The following is a 22,237-nucleotide window of genomic DNA, read 5'->3' as shown; positions in this document are numbered from 1 at the left end:
AACAGCTGAGGCTGTATCCTCAGCAGCTCATCCTGGGTGGATGCCGCCTCCAGGATGTCGTCCATATAGTGATAGCAGTATGCATCAGGAAACTGCTCGCAGACTGGGGACAAGGCCTGAACCACATACCACTGACAAACAGTCGGGCTGTTCTTACAGCCCTTCAGCAAAACTCTCCATTGATACCTCTGCACAGGTTCAGCATCATTAATTGCCGTAAAGGCAAATTTTGGCTTGTCATCAGGATGCAAAGGAATTGTGAAAAAAAAAAATCCTTCAAATCAATGATCAAAATTTTCCACCCCATAGGGATCATGGTGCATGAGGGCATACCAGGCTGCAATGCCCCCATGCTTTCCATCACTGCATTGATTTTCCAGAGGTCCTGTAACAGCCTTAATTTCCCAGATTTTTTTCTTAATTACAAAGATAGGAGTATTCCAGAGACTCGTGGAAGACTCAATGTGTCCCTGCTGCAATTGTTCCTGAACCAATTCACGAAGGGCGACCAATTTTTCTTTTGTCGGGGCCACTGGTTTTGCCAGATGAGTTTGTTTACTAGCCACCACAAAGGCAGCGTAGGGTACTGTGCACCCTTCAGCACAGTGGCCACCATCAAAAATATGTCCCAATCCGTACCCCCCAGGCTGCCAATACATCCCGCCCCCAGAGGTTGAATGGAGCTGCAGTGACATAAGGCAGAACTCTAGCCATCTGCCCCTCTGCGTTTTTGACCAACACAGACTGTTGGCTTACAAAGGTCCGTGGTTGTACCTCCCAACCCTTCGATGGCCGAACCTATGGAAGCCAAGGGCCACATAAGAGGCCACACAGAGAAGGAAATGATTATCATGTCAGCCCCTGTGTCGATCAAACCTTGAAGCTGGATCTGAGACAGGCTGGCATCCAGTAGAATCAGGGTACACGTCATCTGTGGTCGCTGAGTAGAAATATCTGCAGTCCAGAAAACTTGCCGCAATCCTGTAGATCCAAAGCCGCCATCCCGATGACTCTGCTGATCAGTCCTGGGGACACATGACTGAAAAGGCACAAGTTGAGCAATGTGAGTCCCTGCAGGGATAGTGACGAGGGGGTGGGTGTGGAAACCATGGTACAAATTTGGCCTGTAAATTCAGCGTCAATGACTCCTGGATGCACAAATATTCCTTGAAGGGTCACACTAGATCTCCCTACAAGCAGTGCACTCAATCCCCAACCCAAAGGTCCAAATGCATCCAGAGGAACTTTATATACATGACAAGATTCTAAGATGACTGTTGCTGCAGTGTGTACATCCACCCTGGCTGCTCCTTGGGTACTGCCCCTAAGCTGGCTGAGTAAGCCTGTGCTGATACCATGCCCTGGAGAATCACTTGTGTCAGAGCACAGTTCCCCTTTGCGCTCTTTCTCCTGTTTCCCGAGCCTGATGCAAAAAGCTGACCATTGGCATGGTATTTAGACTTACATTGGTTTGCATAATGACCTCGCCTCTCACATCTAGCACACAAAAAATGACCCTTATTTCCTTTCTGCTTCTCTGTTACCTGTTTTTGCTTGCACTTATTTTTCACATCTCTGTTGTCCACACCCACAGGATGCCCAGGCTGTCTGTAAAGCAACAGCCAAAGCAGACATTTTATAGTCTACAGAACCCACTTTAGAGCATGCTTGGACCATATCCGTTCATGTTGGGTCACCCAGAAGAGCCTCTATGATCTTTCTACAATCTTCATTGGCATTATCCTTTGCTAATTGCTTACATAAAATCTGTCTGAAGTTGTCATCCTCAACCTGCTTTTCTAAGGCTGCTGCAATTTTCTCAACAAATGGCAGAAGTGGTTCCTTTATTCCTTATTTTCACATATCGTGGCTTGGAAGCAGCTGTTTCTATAGTTTTTAACAGTGCCCCAATGCCTATCTTTTGACCCTGCCCAAGAATCCGAGGGTCCCAGGTAGCCTGAACGTCAGGATTAGAAAAGATACCCTTCCCCATAAGAGCATCTACTCCAATGGCATATCTGGGATCATCCTGAGGCAATCACATGTTATCTGCTGTAGTCTTATCAGGCACCTGCCTCCAGTTGTCCTCAAAAACTCTAAATTGCACAAGTTGGAACAACACTTGACATAGATGTTTAATATCAAATGGAGCAAGCAGATCAGTGTTTAACACCCTAATAACTTGCATAACTTCTGAAGAACCAAGCCCATATTTTGCTACTTTATCTCACAAATCCTGTACAACTTTCCATGCTATGACATGCCTGTCAACTTGTCCCATATTTGGAACAGCCTTAAACACAGGAAAGGCTTGGACACCCCCCCTGTGGGGCTACACTGCCTCCCTGATCCACCTGCATCCCTTCTTCAGATGCTGGAACAACTACTTGACTTTCCCCTGTGTCTCTTCCCCCTGCATCTACGGTCTTGATAATTCCGCCCTTGGGTATCGCCATCTTCTCTAGCAAGTCCCAATTCCTGATTTCCGGAGCTCGCAATTTGACCAATTCCCAAAAACGTCTCGGGTGCTTTGGTCGCACAGTCACCTGACACGGTACCAGTGTCTACAGGTGGCTCTGGGGTGGTCTCACAACATGTCGCTGCCAGCACTCAGCTGCCGGGCCACTCCCCTGCTGCAGGACAAGCTGTCGATCTTTATCAGTGTCACTGTCTGCAGCACGTGGGACAGCCTGAAGGAAGTGGAGGAGGGCAGGCCGGCTGGAAGCGCCGAGGCGGGGGGGGGCAACCAACCATGGTGGGCGCTGTGGGCAGTGGTGCCGAAACAGCAGAAGGCACCGTGCCCACAGTTCCACATACAGCGGGGGGGGAGGTGGTGCGGACGCTTGGGCTGACCCTTCAGATGGGAAAGGAGGGGCTGAAGGGACAACGGCTCCAGCCGCGTCACCTGTCTGCAGTGGAGGCACTCCCACCGCTGCTTGCTATGCAGAGAAAGGAGGGGCTGGAGAGGGGGAATGGAACTGGCTGCAGCAAAGGCTCCCCTGCAGCCGTTTGCAGTGCAGAGAGGAGGGGCTGAGGGGGGCAGCCATAGGGGGACACTCGGCAATTTCTGGCAGGGACTCAGCTAACGAAGCCTTTGCAAGCTGTGTCACGGGTGACAGATACTTTGGCATTACAAAATCACAGGGAGCAGGGTACTTTGGGGGAACATAATCTTGTGGCAATGGATAGATTTTACGAGCAATTTCTGTGTCTCTCAGGGGTCCAGGCAGAGCCAAAGGAAGGCCGCTAGCAGCCCCCTCAGCCCCCTCGCCTTCTGGCATGTCAGTGTCCATAGAAGGATTGTCCTCACCCTCTGAGTCTGCCGCATCTGTATTGCCCTCCTCCAATGTCCAGCGCTGCAATGCTTTAGAGAGAATGCCCCATGTAACTGCTAATTCAAATGCGTCCTTATCTCTGCTGGAGATTTCCTGCCACGGCCAGTCTCCTAGTGACTGCCAAGTGTCCAGGCTAAAAGTGGTCTCAGCGTCTACCAAAAATCCATGAGCCTTTGCCCAACAGAGAAGGGCACACAGGGAATGATCTGATACAGCAATTCCCATGTGTGGTAATGCACCCTTCTACACAGAAAGGATGATTTGTTCCTCTGTACAGGTTTGATTCCCCATATTGTAGGGAACCCTTCCCCATCAGCCCACCTAAGCAGTGGTTTGCTCCAGAACACAAACTCTTTGCTGGGGCCCATCCCAACCAGCTCTCAGGCCAGTTCCAGTACCCTTGGTCACAAAAGACCAGCCCCCTCTAAGAGGGCGCAGGAAAAATACTGCCATACCTCTCTCTACGGAGTAGGGAGGGTGACCCCGGTCCTTCAGTCTTGGCTGCAATGAACCTCAGCAGTCACCAGATGTCGCTCTTGTATTAGGGACGGCTGAATGAGACTCCAAGGTCTCAGAAGGCAAATAGTGAAGTTTATTACACATCACATTCTTTTATAGACTGTTCCAAGAAAGCTGGATCTGATTGGTCCTCAATCAACACCCCTCACATCATTGGCCAATTAGGAACAACACCCTTCTTGTAAACATAAGTAAACAATATGTTCAAAACACCAGCTTCAACAGTTAAAGATTATTTTAATTCTTATTCTAATTCTTTCTCTAAGCTTTCTCAAGCTCCCCCAGAGTAATGCCTGGGAAAGTTTATCTGACTTTTTCTCTGACCAGACTGTCAGCATTCACACCTCTGGATGTTAAGGAAAGCATAATTTTGTTGATATCTCTGCTATGTCTCCTCTGTACAGTCTGCATTGTGTTTAGAGACAAGACAAAGATTTATAGGGAAGCTGTCCAGAGATCTGCCCATGGGGTGGATAGCCATGAGTGTGGGAGGACGTGAGCAAGTATTTGGAGTGTTTGGAAGTTCACCCCTGAACAACTACAGGACCCTGTTAAACAGATTAAATGTCTGAAGGGAAAATGATGTGGCAGCTCCAGAGAGGGGCGGCTTACTGCAGCGTTCTGGGCACTGACCACTGTCTACTGGATACTGCTCATAATGGTACAGCACTTTCCAAGGGAAGGAAAACAAATCAATGGGCACCGTGGCCACACAAACGGCAACCCAACCAGACAGACAGCCCAAGCCAGTAGCAGTCACCCCTGTTCAGAAGAGGAAATCCAAGACCAAATCAGTTTGCTTAGTGAGTGATGAAGGGGAGGCGTGACCCTCACAACCAGCAAAAGAGACAGAGCCAGAGATAATCATGCAATCCATCTCCATGGGTGAGCTGCATGAGCTGCAGAGAGAGTTCTCCTGCCAGACAGATGAGTCCATATTGACCTGGCTGTTTCACCTCTGGAATGTCACAACTGAAGACATGAACCTAGATGGTAGTGAAGCCAGGCAATTAGGATCCCTGTCCCCGGATGTGTTTATTGATAAGGGGATCGGAAAAAAGCAAAAAAATCTCAGCCTTTGGAGGTGACTCCTATCAAGTGTCAGGGAAAGATACCTTCACTGTTGTATTGGGTTTGCATGGCCTGGTTTTTGGTAGCTGGGGGCTACAGGGGTGGCTCCTGTGAGGAGCTGCTAGAAGTTTCCTCAGTGTCCAGCAGAACCAGTCCCTGGTGGCTCCAAAGATGGATGTGCCGCTGATCAAGGCTGGGCCAATTAGAAATGGTGGTAACACCACTGTGATAACATATTTAAGAAAAAATCAAAACAAAAAGTGGTGATGCAGTTTTAATTTCAGCCAGAGAAGAGTGAGAATATGTGAGAAGAAAAACTATGCAGACACCAAGGTCAGTGGAGAAGGAGGGGGAGGAGATGCTCCAGATGCCAGAGCTGAGATTCCTCTGCAAACCATGGTGAAACAGGCTTTCCACCTGCAGCCCATGGAGGAGACCCACACTGGAGCAGGTGGATGCCTGGCTGTGACCCCATGGGAGACCTATGGAAAGAGAAGCCCTGTTCCCATGCTAGAGCAGCCCGTCCTTGAATGACTGCACCCTGTGGAAGAGTGATCCATGCTGCAGCAGTTTGAGGAGTACTGTTGCCTGTAGGATGGATTCATGTTGCAGCAGTTTGCAGATCTTTTATTTTGTGAGATGGACTCACATCAGAAAAGTTCACGGAGAACTGTCTCCCATGGGAGGGACCCCATGGTGCAGCAGGGGAATAACTCCTCTCTCTGAGAAGCGGGAGAAGCCACAAGTGATGAACTGACCATAACCTCCATTCCCTGGCTCCCTGAGCTGCTGGGGTAGGAGGTAGAGCTGGGAAGGAGGGAGACATGGGGGTAAGGTGTTTTTAAGGTTTTCTTTTACTTCTCATTATCCTGCTCTGATTTTGTTAGCAATAAATTCACTTACTATCTATAAGTTGAGCCTGTTTTGTCCATGATGGTATTTGGTGAGGGATCTCTCCAGGTCTTTATCTCAACCCCTGAATCCTTTCTTAAATTTTCTGTCCTCTGTCCACCTGTGGAGGGGAGTGAGTGAGCAGCTTTGGTGGGTGCCTGGCATCCAGCCTGCAACAACCCATGACAGCAGGGAAGACCAAGACCTCTATGAGCAGCAAGGCCAGTGAAGCAGCATAGAGAAAGGTATCCGGTGCCTGAGAGAAATAGCTGAGATGGAGATAATTTTTTCAGATGATGAACAATTCCCTAAAAGTCCAGACTGTGTCCAGTGTACATCACAGATGTGGACGAAATTCATATGGCTCAGGTCGAGCATATATTCCTACTACTTAGCACCCCTGCAATGAAAGGAGAGAGAAGACACAGTGGGTACTTTGGCTACCAAACTCTGGAGATAAAGACACTATCGTCCTATTTAAGGCCCACATCTTGGCCATGGAAACAGAACTGGACAAGCATACCCAGAAATTGGAAGAGAAAAATTGAAGAGGGCCATCAGAAACTCAGAGAGTAGCTTAGGGAAGGAATGTTCCATGTGTCATCAGTACAGACCAGAGCCCCTGCTATTAGGAGCAGGCATCCCCCAGATGGGAAGAAAGAAGGTGCACACCGCGAGGTAATCTGTGGTTTTACCTGTATGACCATGGAGAAGACACAGAGATGGGATGGAAAACCCACCTCTGCCCTAGTAGCACAGTTACTGGAGTTGAGAGGAAGAACAACTGCCACAAGAAACTCATCAAGGATAAATGCTTCTCTGGTCTCTCGTGGGCAAGCCCCTAGGTAGAATAGAAGAGATGATGCTGTCTGATCCTCTGGAAGGGACTTCCAGTTCATACTTACAGGGAGGAAGCAACAAGCACTGTGAATAGAACTAGAGGGGCCCTGCCTCTGGCCAGGTAGAGGCAAGGGACAATCAGATCTATTGGACTGTGTGGATCTGATGGCCAGGCCATCAGATCCACAAGAATATAAGGCTCTAGTTGACACTGGTGCACAATGTGCCCTGATGTTCCATCAAGATATTTAGGGATGGAATCTATCCTTATTTCTGGGGTGACAGGGGGGATCCCAACAGCTGACTGTACTGGAAGCTAAAGTCAGCCTGACTGGGGAAGAGTGGCAAAAACACCCCATTGTGACTGGCCCAGAGGCCCCATGCATCCTTGGCATAGATTACCTCAGGAGAGTGTATTTCAAAGACCCAAAAGGGTACTGTTGGCATTTGGGGATAGCTGCTCTGGACACAGAAGAAACAAGACAGCTGAATACTTTGCCTGGTCTCTCAGAGGGGCCTTCTGCTGTGGGACTGCTGAGGGTCAAAGAAGAACAGGTATTGATCACCACTGCAACAGTGCATTGTCGCCAACACCACACCAACTGAGACTCCATGATTTCCATCCATCTGTAAACTGGGGAGCCAGGGAGTTGTCAGCAAGACTTGTTCACCCTTTAATAGTCCTATATGGCCAGTGCGTAAGTCCAGTGGAGAGTGGAGGCTGACAGTGGACTGTCATGGCCTGAATGATGTCACACCACTGAGTGCTGCTGTGCTGGACATGCTAGAACTTCAGTACGAGCTGGAGGCCAAGACAGCAAAGTGGTGCTACCATCAACATTGCTAATGCGTTTTTCTCCATTCTTTTAGCAGCAGAGTGCAGGCCACAGTTTGCTTTCCCCTGGAGGGCCATCCAGTACACCTGGAACTGACTGCCCCAGGAGTAGAAACACAACCCAGTCATCTGCCATGAAAAAGGGTGAGGGTCCAGAACACTTGCAGTACATTGATGACATCACTATATGGGGAAACAGAGCAGAGGAAGTTTTTTGAGAAAGGAGAGAAGATAATCCAAATCCTCCTGACATCTGGTTTTGCCATAAAGCAAAGTAAGGTCAAGGGACCTGCCCAGGAAATTCAGTTCTTAGGAGTAAAATTGTCAAGATGAACATTGTGTGGTGGTTTGACAGGAAATGTGTTTTTTGGGATGCTTTGGTCAGGCCAATGGATGTTCAGACTTTAATATTGGCATCTAACCTGGCCATTAGGACATTGGACATGCCTCTGAGAACACGGGGTTAAAAGCAGAGCTCTCCCCTGGGAGGATCTCTTGGGTTCCGGTGAGGAAAGAGTTCGGATCTCTCCCCCGTCCAGCTGCTGCTGCTGGGCAGGGGAGGGGAGCCATGCGGCTGGGTGAGGTAGGCCGAGGCTTGGACCGAGAGGGGAGGTGAAGAGGCCCCCGAGGATGGAAGGGTGGGAGAAGTACCAGGAGGCATCAGGCAGCCCCCCGCCAAGAGAGAGTACAGCCTGTGCCTGAGACTGTAACCTTGAAACTTGATAAACATGGGCCTGTGCCGGCAGCACGGCTGGGAAGGAGAAGAAGGGGGGGGTGCAGCCGGCCGCTTGTAGGAGCTTTTAACCCCTTTTCGGAGAATGAGAACTTTACAGATCATTGACCTTTCCTAGAAGAGAGATAGAGTGGAAGATGAGGAAGGAAATGTGCAAGTGTGAGAGAGGTCTGGGCGAGTGAGAGATAGTGGAAGAATAGAGAAGAATCCTAGTGGGAAGAGATGATGGAGTGGCTTTTGCTGGACTCTTTTTGTACAGCCATGGACAGAACCATGTTCCTTGTGATACAGAGACTGCATCTAGGGGGAGGCAATGCCTCAGAACCAAGAGGGTTCAGTGTTGGTACCCCTCGGCCCCAGGGGGTGACAAATATGGAGGGGGACAGGTGTCCAAAAGGAGAGACTGTGGGGACAGGTGTCCCAAAGGTGAGACTGTGCTCTTTTTGGAACGGGACAAAGCATCCTTAAAAAGACAACCCTAGAAGCAGCTCTGGTCCATGTTCAGTGGTGAGAGCACTGGACATGAAAGGAAGAGGTCACGACGGCAGATGTACTCTGGGTGGTGCCACGAGTGACACGGAAACACACGAGGCTTCAACTGTGTTTCCAGGGGAAGCCCATGGTACAAGAAGGACTCCTCTCCTCTTGATGAACTGAGGGTTGATTGTCTGAAGGGTGGTGCTGGACCAAGAGTTGGTGATTTGGGGAATAGATGCATTGTATTGGAAATTTGGTGGGGGGAGGAGGAAATGTTTTTGTAAGGTTTTCATTTTTCCTGTGTGTGTTCCTTTTTATATATAGTGTAGTGTAGTTAATAAAGTTTTGGGTTTTTTTCTTTCCTAAGTAGGAGCCTGCTTTGCTTATTCCTGGTCACATCTCACAGCAGAAACCAGGGAGAAGGTATCCTCATGGGGGCACTGGCATTGTGCCAGTGTCAAACCACGACACATTGTTAGATTGCAGTGGATGTGATTAACAAAATAGCAGCTATGTCCCCACTGACCAGCAAGAAGGAAACAGGCTTTCTTAGGTACTGTGGGTTTTTGGAAGATGCACATCCCAGAGTAAAGTCAGATTTTAAGCCCTCTCTATCTTGTGACCCAGAAGAAAAATTATTTTAAAAGGGGCTATGAACAGCAACAAGGTTTTGAACAGATTAAACAGCAGATTGTTCATGCAGGAGCCCTTGTGTCACAGACATGTTTTATGAAAAATCCTTTCCTTAGGATTTTTTCTCCTGAGAAGCTGAGGCCTCAGGAACAAAATGTAAACAATAATTATCTGCTGCTGTGGAATGCAACAGGTGCATCTTTGATTGGTCTCATGTGGTTGTTTTCTAATTAATGGCCAATCACAGTCCAGCTGTATCGGACTATCTGGTCAGTCACAAGATTTTATTATCATTCCATTCTTTCTTTTCCTTGCAAGCCTTCTGATGAAATCCTTTCTTCTATTCTTTTAGTGTAGTTTTTATATAATATATATATAATAAAATAATAAATTAGCCTTCTGAAACATGGAGTCAGATCCTCATCTCTTCCCTTGTCCTGGGACCCCTGTGAACACCACCACTTGGGCCAGTCAGGACAAGACAGGATGTGAGGAACATGCTCTACCCTGCAGATTGGAAGAATGGTCCTTCCTGGAGCCTCCGGCAAAAAATACCTGGGGACACTCAAGGATGACCCCTGGGATTCTGGACTTGGGGGTGCAGAGGATCTGAGGCCAGCTACACCCCAACTGAGAAGGAGATCCTAGCAGCTGATGAAGGTTTTCAAGCTGCTTCAAAAGTGATTGGCACTGAAGCACAGTTCCTCCTGGCACTCTGACTGCCAGTGCTGGGCTGGATGTTCAAAGGGAAAGTCCCTTCCACACATCATGCCACTGGTGCTTTGTGGATTAAGCGGATCACTCTGATCACACAGCAAGCTCAGAAAGGAAATCCTAATTGCCCTGGAATCTTAAAGATCACTGCAAACGGGCCTAAAGGTGAAAATTTTGGACTATCATTAGAAGAGGAGGAGGACAAGGTGAGAGGGGCTAAAGAGGCCCCAGCATATAATCAGCTACCCAAAAATGAAAAGCAATATGCTCTCTTCACTGATGGGTCCTGACGTATCACAAGGATTCATCAAAAATGGAAAGCTGCTCTACACAGTCCCACACAATGAGTCACAGAAACTATTGAGGGACAAGGTGGATCAAGTCAGGTTGCAGAGATGAAAGACATCCAGCTGGCTTTATATATGGCTGAAAGAGAGAGATGGCCAACAGTCTACTTCTACACTGACTCCTGGATAATAGCAAGCACCTTGTGGGGATGGGTGGACCAATGGAAGAAGTCCAATTGGCAGCACAGAGGAAAACCCATCTCGACTTCTGAATTGTGGCAAGAGATCGCTGCCTGGGTAGAGAAGTTGACTGTGAAAGTACATCATGTAGATGCACACATACCTAAGAGTTGGACTAAAAAGGAGCATCACAACAACAGAAAGATTGATCAAGTTGCCAAGAATAAAGTGTCTCAGGTAGATCTGGACTGGCAACATAAAGGTGAGTTATTTCTAGCTCAGTGGGCCCATGACGCCTCAGGTCATCGGGGAAGAAATGTAACATACTGATTGGCTCATTACCTGGTGGACTTAACCATGGACATCATGTCCCAGGTTATTCATAACTGAAATGTGCTGCAATCAAGCAGGCCAAGCGGATAAAGCCTCTGTGGTATGGGGGATGATGGTCAAAATATAAATATGGGGAGGCCTTTCCGATTCATTACATCACACTCTTGCAAACCTGCCAAGGCAAGTGTTACGTGCTTATCATGGTGGAAGCAATCACTGGATGGCTGGAGACACACCCTGTGCCTCACGCCACTGCCTGGAACACCATCTTGGGACTTGAAAAGCAAGTCCTGTGGCTTCATGGCACCCCAGAAATAATTGAGTTGAACAATTGTTATTGAGTAGGTGTATCATATTCCCTATCATGCATCAGCCTCTAGGAAATTTCAACAGCAGAATGAACTATCAAAAACCACATTGAAAGCAATGGGTGGTGGGACCTTCAAACACTGGGATCTGCATTTGGCCAAGGCCACCTGGTTAGTTAACATCCGAGGTTCTACCAATCAAGGTGTCCCTGCTCTGTCAGGACCCTTATGTACCACAGAGAAAAAGTCCTTGTGGTACAAATGAGAAATAAAGACAGATTGCATTAGCCCTGCCTCAGGCAAAGACAAACTTATCGATGGGATTGTTTTTGCTTAAGGATCTGGTTGCACTTGGTGGGTAATGCAGAGGAATGGGGAAGCACAATCCTTCAAGGGGATTTGATTTTTTGGTTAGAACTGTCTGTAATGTTGAATTATATATGTAATATTAGTTGTTGAATGACGCTCCCATTATATATCATAAATACCTGGCCAATGAATTTGGACTACTCAAGTTACACTAGTCATGGACTAAAATTAACAAAATTCTTGGGAGAACTGTCATTGAACACTTAAATAATAACTGTGTTTGTATATAGTTATTTGTATGTGTATGTGTATACATTTTAAAGCTATAAAATCTGGGCATGAGATCCATGGTATAGAATAAGGGGTGACAATGTCTTGGGTACAGAGACAAGGAGGTGGAGCTTTCAGTGCTGTTTATTCAATATTCAATACCATTTTACATCATAACCATGGGCATGTGTTGGGGTTTGACACTGGCTAGAAGCTAGAAGCCAGGCACCCACAAAAAGCCATTCACTCATTCTCCTCTGCTATAGTTTAGCAGAGGAGGGGGAAAGAACAATCAAAGGGGCTCATGAGTTGAGGTAAGGATTGGGAAGAAACACTCTAAGGGCAAAACTGGCTCAAAACTTGAAAGCTTTAAAGAAAAATTTATTAACAGAATTAAAAGAGGATAATGTGAACTAAAATAAACTTTTAGAACACCTTTCCCCTCCCCTCCAGCCCTTTCCTTTCTACCAACAATGAAAGGAGACAAAACATGGGGTTTTGAGTCAGTTTGTCACTTCTAAAAAATCTTTTTTCAGTTTGCTTAGGGAGAGGAGTCTCTTTTCCTATGCCGTGGGGTCTTTTCCATGGGAGACAGTTTGCTGCGAACTTTTCCAGCATGGTTCTAATTTTCACAAGTAGCAGTCCCGCCCGACCTGCTGCAACGTGAGCCCCTTCCACAGGCAAACAGTCTTCCCACAACTGTTTTCAGGGGTCATTGGTTCATGGGGTGTAGTCTTTTAAGGATGAGCTGTTCTAGTCTGGAAGCTAGGGTCCTCTTTCTCTATCTCAGAAAGCAAGGGTCTTCTCTCCCTGTTCAAGTTTCTCACTATATTACAGCTTTTTAGCATCCATGCCCTCCAGTGTGAGCACTCTTTTTCATGGGCTGCGCGTGAACTCTGCATCCCCCCCATACACTTCATGAATTACAGGGAAACTGTTGTATTATAGTCCTCACCATGGCTTGCAGAAGGATTTCATCTCCAATGCCCAGAGCACCTCCTCCTCTCCCTCCCTCCTTTGCATCAACCTTAGTGTCGTCATGTTGCTCTCCTCATGTGTCTTCACCTTTTCATTGACTCGGGAAAGAATTGGTGTTTGTAGGTTCATTTGTTCTCAAGTTCTATCAATTGAAAAGTTTTTATAGAATTCTGCAGTGCTGAAAGGTTGATCCCATCTGGGCTCTGCGTTGGGGAGCTGCTTGCCATGCCCTTCACTGCTGGCCATGTAGTCCCTGCCAGAACCGAGCAGGTGGTGCCGGCTGCCATTTAGGGCTTCTGTTCATGCAGGGCATCAAAAAGGAGAAGCTATTGTCACTGCCCCTGCTCTTCTGTCCACAGCACAGCTGGTTAAAAGTAGCTAAGCAAGTAAAGTTCATTGCGAGCCATGCTGTGCCACCCCGACTGCACTGCCCCAGCTGTGCTGCCACTCCCAGCTCTGAGATGGCGGCGGCCGTGTGCCTGCTCCTGGCCCTGGCCACCCCCAGTGCCAGCCACAAGGCTGCTCTCAGTGCTAGGAGGGCACTGGCACCTACCCACCCCTCTGAGGAAGAAAGAGAGCTTCCCATGGCTTTTTTCTTTCTTAAATATGCTATCACAGAGGCATTCCCAACTTCTCTAATTGGGTCAGCCAATATGTCCATTATCAGAGCCTTCAGGGATTGGCTCTGCTGGACATAGTAGAAATTTCTAGGAGTTTCTCTATCAGAGGCAGCTTCTGTGGCTTCCTCCACCTCCACTAAAAGCCAGGTTGTGTTAAACTAACACAGCACACTTTTGGCAGGGAAAATGCCATGGCCAGAAATGGAAAGGGGGCCATTTTTGTTTGGCTCACTCCAGCTAAAGGACCTGCAGATCCCAGCACCCCATGCCCCACCATTTCCCCCCATTTCCCATCCGTCCAGGATGTTTTTGCAGAACAAGGGGCTGAGGAGAGACATCGGCACCACTCCAGGGGGATGGTGCTGAAGTGACAGCTCTGTTATGCAGCTGAGACCAGTGGAGCCAGGGCTGCACAGCTTTCAGTTCACCATGGGACCAGTTCTTCCCCCCCTTCAGGGTAGCAAAGTGACCTGGAGCAAGGGCACTGATTATAACTGAGTCTGGCCAAGCCAAGAGGGAGTCCAGCTGAGCCGAAAAGGAGCCCAGTGAGGTGGTAAGAAGAGGCAGTAAGGTGGCAGAACCAACCTCCTCACACACCCCCAGTGGTAGTGGCAGTGCAGGAACCTGGTGTCAAAGTGAATTCAGCAGGGAGAGATACTCACTGCCACCACCACTGCCACTGCTGCAGTGCCAGGGCAGGAAACCCTCCACTCCAAATCTGGAGCTGCTCCAGGCAGCACCAGCACCTCCCATCCCCCATTGGAATTGCTCCCTAAGTCCCTGCCATCTTTTCTTTGTTCCAGAGAGGCCACATGATATTGTTGACTTTTTCTGAGTGTGGAAATGAAACTGGAGATAATTTTAGTAAGGAGGTAATATAAGAGCAGATCTTTATTTGAAGGCCTTTGGGGGCAGTTATGGAAAGATGTGAACAAAAGCCCACCTCCACAGGGGTGAGTACATTTTTATAAGTTTTAGGAAATCAGCATAATTGATAAAAAGCAACAGTTAGGAGGACAAGTGGTGATGCAATTTCCCCCCAGGTCAAGCCCCTTCTCTGGAGTCCCTCCTCTTCACCACTAGCTGTACTTTGTCCATGAAAATGTATCTTGAAGAGTTGTTCTCAACCTTGGTTCCCAGGAAGAACCAAGATAGCATAGGGGCCTTGTACCCCCCGGGGCTTGGAGATCTGGAATTTGTTTTGTCTTTCTGCCTAGGGAAAGGCCATGGAAAAGTACTGGGAAAACTAGCCACTAATACAATAGACTACAGAGCTACAAATATATGTGCGAAGAATACCAAAAACGTATAAAAGAAGAAAAGGCAAACCCCAAAACATCATCAACACCTTGCTTTTGTTGGTTAAACCACTCTTTTGTACAATTTTCTTTTTTATTGTTGTGTTTATTGCTATTTTATTTACTAAAAATGTGTCTCTAACCTTTTTTAACCTCTTGTAGTTTCATTTTTTGGTATTTTTCTTCCCTCCACTGTCATGAAGAAGGGAAGGGGGAAAGGGCTCATTCAATCTTAAACTTTTCATCACTGTAAAACTGTTACATCCTCTCATCTTTGAAGACATGCCTACTCAAGCTAGATATACATAATATATTCACCTCCTCTCAAATTTCCTGCTTGACTACTGATTCTTCCCTTGTGTAATACAGATGAGTGAGTGGTTCCCAAGGAGTAGGTAGTGTCATCTGCTTCAAGGCTGCCCAGTATACCCCAGGTTACTGCTAAAGAGACAGTAGAAATAATTGTCTTTTTTTGTTCCCTAAAACAACATTTTTAAAAATAAAAATTATCTTTTTCAATTTAAATCTTATTTTTAATTGATTTTTAAAATAATGTATTTACTGTAAAAGAAATAATTTGGTCTGGTTTGTGTTTTCTATACAAATATTATTTAATATGTCCAAACAAAGCTTCACTAATTGGGGTTAAGAACCTTCTTAGTGTTTAGAGAGGACAGACTGAGGAACTAGATATCATTGAGGAACTGTAATTAAAAAAACCACTGCTGTATATGGGACTTGAGAAAAACAGAAGGTTTTTTTACAAGTCTTTGCAATAATGTTAGAGCAGATGTGTGAAGCAGCATGGCCAGAAACTGATGGGTTTATTGTTTTTTATTTCATTGACTGGCTTCCCCTATTTAAAAAAAAAATTTCCTCAGTGTGTGATATTTATGTCCAGCCTATAGGCTTTATTTTTCACAGTATCAAGTTTGATTTATTTGCATTAGATCTTCTTGTTTCTTTATTTAACAGGGGTTTAGGCAGTCTAACTCAGCATTGTCATAAAAGAACAGCTGGAAATCCTAATTACATTGAATGTTCTTGATGCAACAATCAGACTTGGTTCACATTTGTGTGATAACACTATCACTGGAGCTATTGAGACTGGATAAATCCAGCGGTCATCTTGTATTGGGTGATAAACAGAAAGTTGGATAACTTAATCTAAAACTATTTTCCATTTGCAGTGTTTCAGTCTTTTGGGGTTTTTTTTGTTCACTTGGGAAATTCCTTTTTCAGCTGATTTTTGAGTTATGTAAGTTGTTAAACATTGGCTGTATTTGCATTTTCCCCATCTATAGGTCATTTGGATCCAGGCTTCCTTGCAGGTGACAAAATATCTTTAAGTAATGTCCAGATCAATAATGAAATTAATATCGCCTCTTCTGATAGTGAAGTAGAGATTGTTGGAGTTCAGGAACATGCCAGGTATGAATTCCTTTTTCTTGTTCTAATATTTATTTCATTTTATCAGAATATCTGTATTGCCAAAATTAATAAAGAAAAAAAATGCTGACTTTCACTGCTTTAGTTATCCATCCATGACTGATGTCCAAAAGGTAGCAAATGTTGCACTCATTTTTTCTGTTCCACTGGTCACGGTGATATCAGAATGTATTTTTCTTTAGAACATTACCAACTTGATAAGTATTCATATTAAGCTTGTGATTTGATATCAAACATTAACAGGCTAAAGATATGTACTATTAAAGTACCAAATATTGAAATACCAAATGTATAGACATCAGGACTTCAGATTTTAAAGGCATAGTGTGAATATGCAAATAATGAAACTAAAATATTTATATAGGTTCTTGTTTCCTTTCAAAATATTAGCTTTAAGCATTTAATCAGCTTCCACTTTAATTAATCAGTAATTGTAAAAATGCTATTAACTTTTCAATAGCTTATATCTTAAGATAACCCCTTTAGATTGAAAATCATATCTTCATGAATCTTGGTTTTATTTCAGGATACAAGAGAGTTCAAATCCCCAAAGTAAAGGAGGGTACAGAAACCAGAGGTTTCAAGCTCAGATAGAAAGCTGTCCAGCTGTGCTTCAGGTGTTATTCTTACTAGGCATTTTTTTAATGTTACTCTTCATCTTTAATCTATGATCTTTCTTTGCCTTAAGATATCATGAAGCAGTTGAACAAGACTGGCATTTGCATATAGTATGGAGTGTCAATTTGGTGGAATAAAAGCAAGTTAAAACACTATACGGACAAGGTCTCTCTAAAACTAGTCTGCTGCCTGGTGGATGTGGTGGATGCTTGGAGTCAGAAAAGGCATGTGAGGGGCAAAGCAGAGCTGTTCCTTGTTGTCCCTTCACCACATCTTTCTTTGTGAAAGGAAGAAGGAAGGTGTGTAGGACCCAGTTTCCCAGGCAGGAAACTGTCTTTGCTTTTAGAATAATGAAAGTCCTTGAGTGGCTAACTCTTTTGGAAGATACTAATTCCTTAAGAAGTAGCTGTCCTGACTGTTTATCCAGCAGACCCAGGGCTTGGAGTATCTTTGTGCCAATAATAAGCAGTGTGGACTTGTCCTACAATACTAGTTTGTGTAAATCTGTCTAGCACTATGCATGCACAACCCTTCTGTTTGAGGTCCCCTATTCAAAAACTTTCCATGCCGCTTCCCTCAATATTTACTGTGTACAAGAAGGGAAATGTGAAGTAAATGCAGAACTGCCGTTTAAAATCAGTTTTAGTAGATATGGACTGAAATAATTTCAACAAAGGCAGACTTAAAGCACACTTTTGTGCTTTCCTTTGTTCATGTAACTATCTATCATCTCCCACAGACTAGTTTTTACTGGCTCTGTTAAATACTCACGTGTTTCAGTTGTTCAAATCCTATTTAGAATTGTATTTCTCTTGCAGGTCTAGGCTTGCAGTTATGAAATATTGGTGGGCTTCTTTCAGGGTTGTCTTTTGGAAAAGGTTTAGGTTTTTGATCAGTATTTTTACATGCTTAGCATGGTGTTTGGATTCTGTTCTCTTGCTCACAGTGTTTTTTATCATGCTCCATATTCCATGTCATTATTGGACTGGTGTGAGTCATGACACCCTGGAGTTTGTCCATCATTTGTAGTTTTTCAGATTATGAATGTATTGGTGCAGTTTTTCATCATTAGAATATTACTTGGCATCTACTTAAGACACAAAGACTATTTTTTTTTAGTTTGTTTAATTTTTTCCAGTTATGCTTAAAAATATTTCTTCTTAAAAGAAAGAAATCAGATACATTTGTTAGAGTTCCGGTCTCTTATTGCTAATTCTTTGTAGATACATACTTTAAGTATGTATTTTTAACACTGAAGAAGTAATGAAAAAGTCATTTTAAACATCAAAACATCACATCCAAAAGTAAATAGTGTATCTGAGAAGGCAATGAGACATTTATATTCAGAGAAGTTACAGCTCAGAGAATGAGATTTTTCATTCTATTTAATGAAATTATAACAAGAACCAAGAGAGATGAGCATAACCTAAGTAGTTCTGGAGAAAATAAATTGCATTGCCTCAAAAAAAAAATTAAAAAAAAATGCCTGGGATATTTGACCAACTCATAAAATTTAGGTTCCTGAAATACAGTACATGCACATTCACAAAGAAATGGGAAAAGCTTACCCCAGCAGCCAAAACACCTCCTACTTATGTGTGCAGCCACCATCAGTGCTTATAAGAGGCAAACCAATTTTTGGAGCACCAGATATCAAGTTTTCCTAGTGTTTGTTTAAAACTTACAGGTGGAAATTATCATCTTAAATGCTCCAGTAAATTCTTGTCATCACTTTATCATATAACAAAATTGGTCTTTCATTGTGTTGTGTTTTTTTACTAATTATTATTATCTTGTACTTCAATCAAAACATATCTACTATGAATGTAATAAGTAAAAATACTGTGCAAATAAGTAGATATGTACCTTGCTTCAGCAAGGCACTTGAGTGTGTGTTTATCTATCTTTAAATACATTATTTAGTCTCATTGACTATAATCACTGAAAGATTCATTGTTTTGCTGAAGTTGGGCTGTACTGTTATCAGTGAGCATTTCTCAGCATTATTGTAATTTTAGTTAAGAAGACCAAAATAAATATCAAATGCAATGACTGTAATAATGGAATTGACAAGCTTTCTTTTTTAAATATTGTAATTAAAGTATCATTGCCTCCTTATATTAACATGGGTTTGATTTCATATAGAAAGATAGCTTTTCTTTGTCACATCCAACCTCACTTAAAATTTTTCTCTTTTTAAGTCCAGCGGGTAAAAGTGCTATCAAGAAACTATGCTTCTCAATAGTGCATGGTATTACACATAATAGGGTAGACTTCTTCAAGATCCTTGGGATCCGTGCACATATTTTATAAGGAATATCACTTTATACCCACTGGCAGAATTCAGTTCTTAAAAATAATTTTATCACCACCACCAAGTTTAAATTTAGTCTCAGCTTTGTTTACTGGGTATTTAAGATGTGATGGACTCTACAAATGGAAAATCCATGAGGACATTTTAGGGAGGGGCATGTTAACAAGATGCCTATGTGATAAAACACTGCAGCTAAGAATTTTGCTCCTGAATTCAATAGTAGCTTTATTCCTTTGTGGTTTTTGCCTTGCTACAGGTATGTGCATCCCAGGGGAGGTGTGATTCAGAGTGTGTCATCTTGGAAGCATGGCTCAAGCTCACAATATATTAACACTCAGCAAACACAATCATGGACAGCAGTGACTCCCCAACAGAACTGGTCTTCACCCCCAGAAGTAGTAGACCTCACTTTGGATGAGGATACAAGACGCAAATATCTACTGTAATGCAGCGTCCCTTTGTTTCTGTCCCCACCCCTTCTCCCCTTTGTGGCACAGAAGTTCATTGTTAAAGCTTCAACTTTAGAAGCTCCCTTCTTGGCTTTAAGAAATTCAAACTCATGATCTTTTTCATTCCCATAAGAATGTAGTATGATTTCAATATAATTTAAAATGGTTTTGCCTTTTCAAAGAAGGATTCCTCCCACAATTAAAACCTAATAGCACCAAATTTAAAACACATCTACAGTTTCTAACATGTGTATGTTAATCTGAAGAAATAACTGTGTGCAGACTTATGTCCACCCACCCTTTCTCAGCTCCAATTTCAGAACATTTTTAATTTATCAGTATATTGAGTTGGTTAGTAGAAGTTAGTGTTTTGCTGTGTGAGCATCAGTGATTTTGAAAAATGCTGTGTCCTCACTGATTTCAGTGGAACTGAGGGGTATTCAATACTTCTGAAAATTGGGCCAAGAGTATTTTTACCCAAGCTGATTTGGATATTTTACCAGCAAGAGGGACTGTCTTTAATGCAAACGGCCCATAACATATGCACTGAACAGCTTTTATTTTAAGAATTTTTATTTTCAATATAATTTATAGTTTGCACTCTTCAGTTGTATTTTATCTGACTACTGTGTTTCACTGATCATTTATCATGTCTTCTTATGGTTTAAAATAGTAATAGTAGTGACTTAGTAGCAGATGATTATGGCAAAAGCACAGGAAAAAGAAAAGTAATAAAAAGGCCCAGCATCCCTCTCTTTTTTAAATAGAGCTCTTTTTTTTTTCCTAAATGAGTCTTGCCTGGAGTAGAAGGAGAGAAATGAAACATTTTGCTTGCAGTCCTCATTTCTACTGTTGCTTATTTGCGTCATTCACCATCTCAAAAAAACCCCAACCCCAAACAAGTTCCAAAATCCTAGTCTGGCAAAGCACTTTAGCAGCTTTGTAACATTCAGCAAGGACAGTTTGCTGAAACTAGATGGACCATTCAAGTGCTTAAAACTCTGTCCTAAAAGGTGTTGCAGGATAAGAACTTAAGGTTGTGATTTTTAAATTTATTTTTTTTTAATAGATCTGGACTATTTTCCTGGCTTTAGGTCATGTCTCTTATACTAATTTTGGAATTGTTTTTTTCAGATATGATTCAGGAAACACTTTCTACCAGAATATTTACTGAAATCAGCGAAACTACTTACTTTAGCAGGCTGTAGTTTCTGTAGTGTATATGGAAATTCTCGCCGCTCACCTGTCATTTTGAGCCTTTCTCAAGGCAAAAACCAAAGATTAGACTTTACAAGATTATATTCATTTTAAATGTCTATTGTGCAATTACAACATTTCTTTGTATTCCTGTTGTTTCTAGTGGGAATTTTGTACAGCTCTATCATCAGATTTTCTGCCATTTGAGGCTAAACAGGCAGTAATGAGGACATGGGAAGTTCTGTTTTCTTTTTGTGTTGGCTGGTTTATAAATTTTATTTGGCTTCCAATCACTTTATCTGCAGGCAAAAACAAAAACAAAAAAAACCAGAACAGCTCAGACTGCACTTTAAAGAACAATTAGATAAGGGATTGATATTCCAATTTCAAGCTTTCTAAAACATTGAATATAAGTATATTGCATGGCCAGAAAAATGTATGTGGTGCTTCTAGTGACTGATTTCTTTCTCTGGGGGAAGGAAATAGGTAGGGAGGGGAGTGTGAATGGACCCCATTCACACTGCAGTAGGGAAAAGCCCCATGCTATTTGGTCACTATAATCAGTAGTGGCCGTCAATCTTTTCTCCTTGCATTTTAATCACACAACTCAGCCATTATTTTAGTGAGCTAGCACACATTTTGCAACAGTAACTTAAACAGTGACATACTGTGGCTGCTTTTTCCTGTTCCACAAAGTCTTTTGAACATCAATTGTGAAGAAAGTTGCAGAAATCCATTCGTAGTCCTTCTATTAAAAATGCAAGCTAATGCTCTTGTTTTTCAGTTTGTGTATGATGTGAGTTCCATGTATATATAAAAACAACTGTGTCCTAACCAAGCTTACTCCAATTGTGCACTGTGTTTGTTTAAACAATTTATGTATTGTAGTCTGATGCAAGTTTTATTTAAAACACTAAACACTACATTTTTTTCTTATTCTTAACAAATTTGAAAGGGTGATGAGTAATCTGAAAACTGCAATCACTGGATAGCTAGGAATTTGTTTGGTTTTCTTTTTTTTTTTTCCTTTTTTTTTTTCTTTTAATAAGAGCAAAAGGTGCATGTGTGATTTTGCTCTTCTCAACAGGAAACAGAAATGATAGCCATTGTATGGCTAAGAACCAATGCACTTGGGCCTGATCCAAAACCCGTTGGAGTTGATGGGGGACTTTCCATGAACTTATGAACTTTAGTATGCATTGCCTCAAGCCCTTCAGGGTTTAGCAGTTCCTGAATTGCTGGAGTGTGAACTTGGAATCTTCTTTAGTGAAAACAAAGCATTGCTTAGAATATAAATGTTTAAAACATGGAACCCTAGTTAAAAATTCTAAATTGTTCTCAACAGTCATTATTTAGTTCTCATTTTCCATCTAGTATTTAATGGTCTTTGAAGAAAAAATAATAATAAAACAGAGTGGTTTATATATATATATATTTTTTTTTTTTTGTGCAAGATAAGACCTTCTGTTTTTTGAATCAAGTCCGTAGCATAAAGGTTAAACTATTTAAAGACAAAATAAAATGGTGTATTATTTAAATAATATAAATTTGTTTGGGATTTCTTTCCACTTGCATCAAT

General features: G+C 43.2%; 1 protein-coding gene across 2 annotated transcripts in view; it reads left to right on the top strand.

Annotated features, from left to right (window-relative positions):
• The window catches only part of LOC129132431 (protein ARK2N-like), a 68,339-nt gene extending 48,408 nt beyond the window's left edge, over window positions 1-19,931 (top strand). For both annotated transcript variants that reach the window (XM_054651504.1, XM_054651505.1), the window contains 2 exons: window positions 15,936-16,062; window positions 19,269-19,931. In XM_054651504.1, coding sequence (XP_054507479.1) covers window positions 15,936-16,062; window positions 19,269-19,458 — 317 coding nt within the window. In that variant the 3' untranslated portion in view covers window positions 19,459-19,931. The remainder of the gene's footprint in view (window positions 1-15,935; window positions 16,063-19,268) is intronic.
• Window positions 19,932-22,237: the final 2,306 nt, after the last annotated feature.

The sequence above is a fragment of the Agelaius phoeniceus genome, chromosome W (genome assembly GCF_051311805.1).
Source record: "Agelaius phoeniceus isolate bAgePho1 chromosome W, bAgePho1.hap1, whole genome shotgun sequence".
NCBI lineage: Eukaryota > Metazoa > Chordata > Aves > Passeriformes > Icteridae > Agelaius > Agelaius phoeniceus.
The sequence above is the reverse complement of the archived record's forward strand: the minus strand, read 5'-3'. Positions and strand labels throughout refer to the sequence as shown.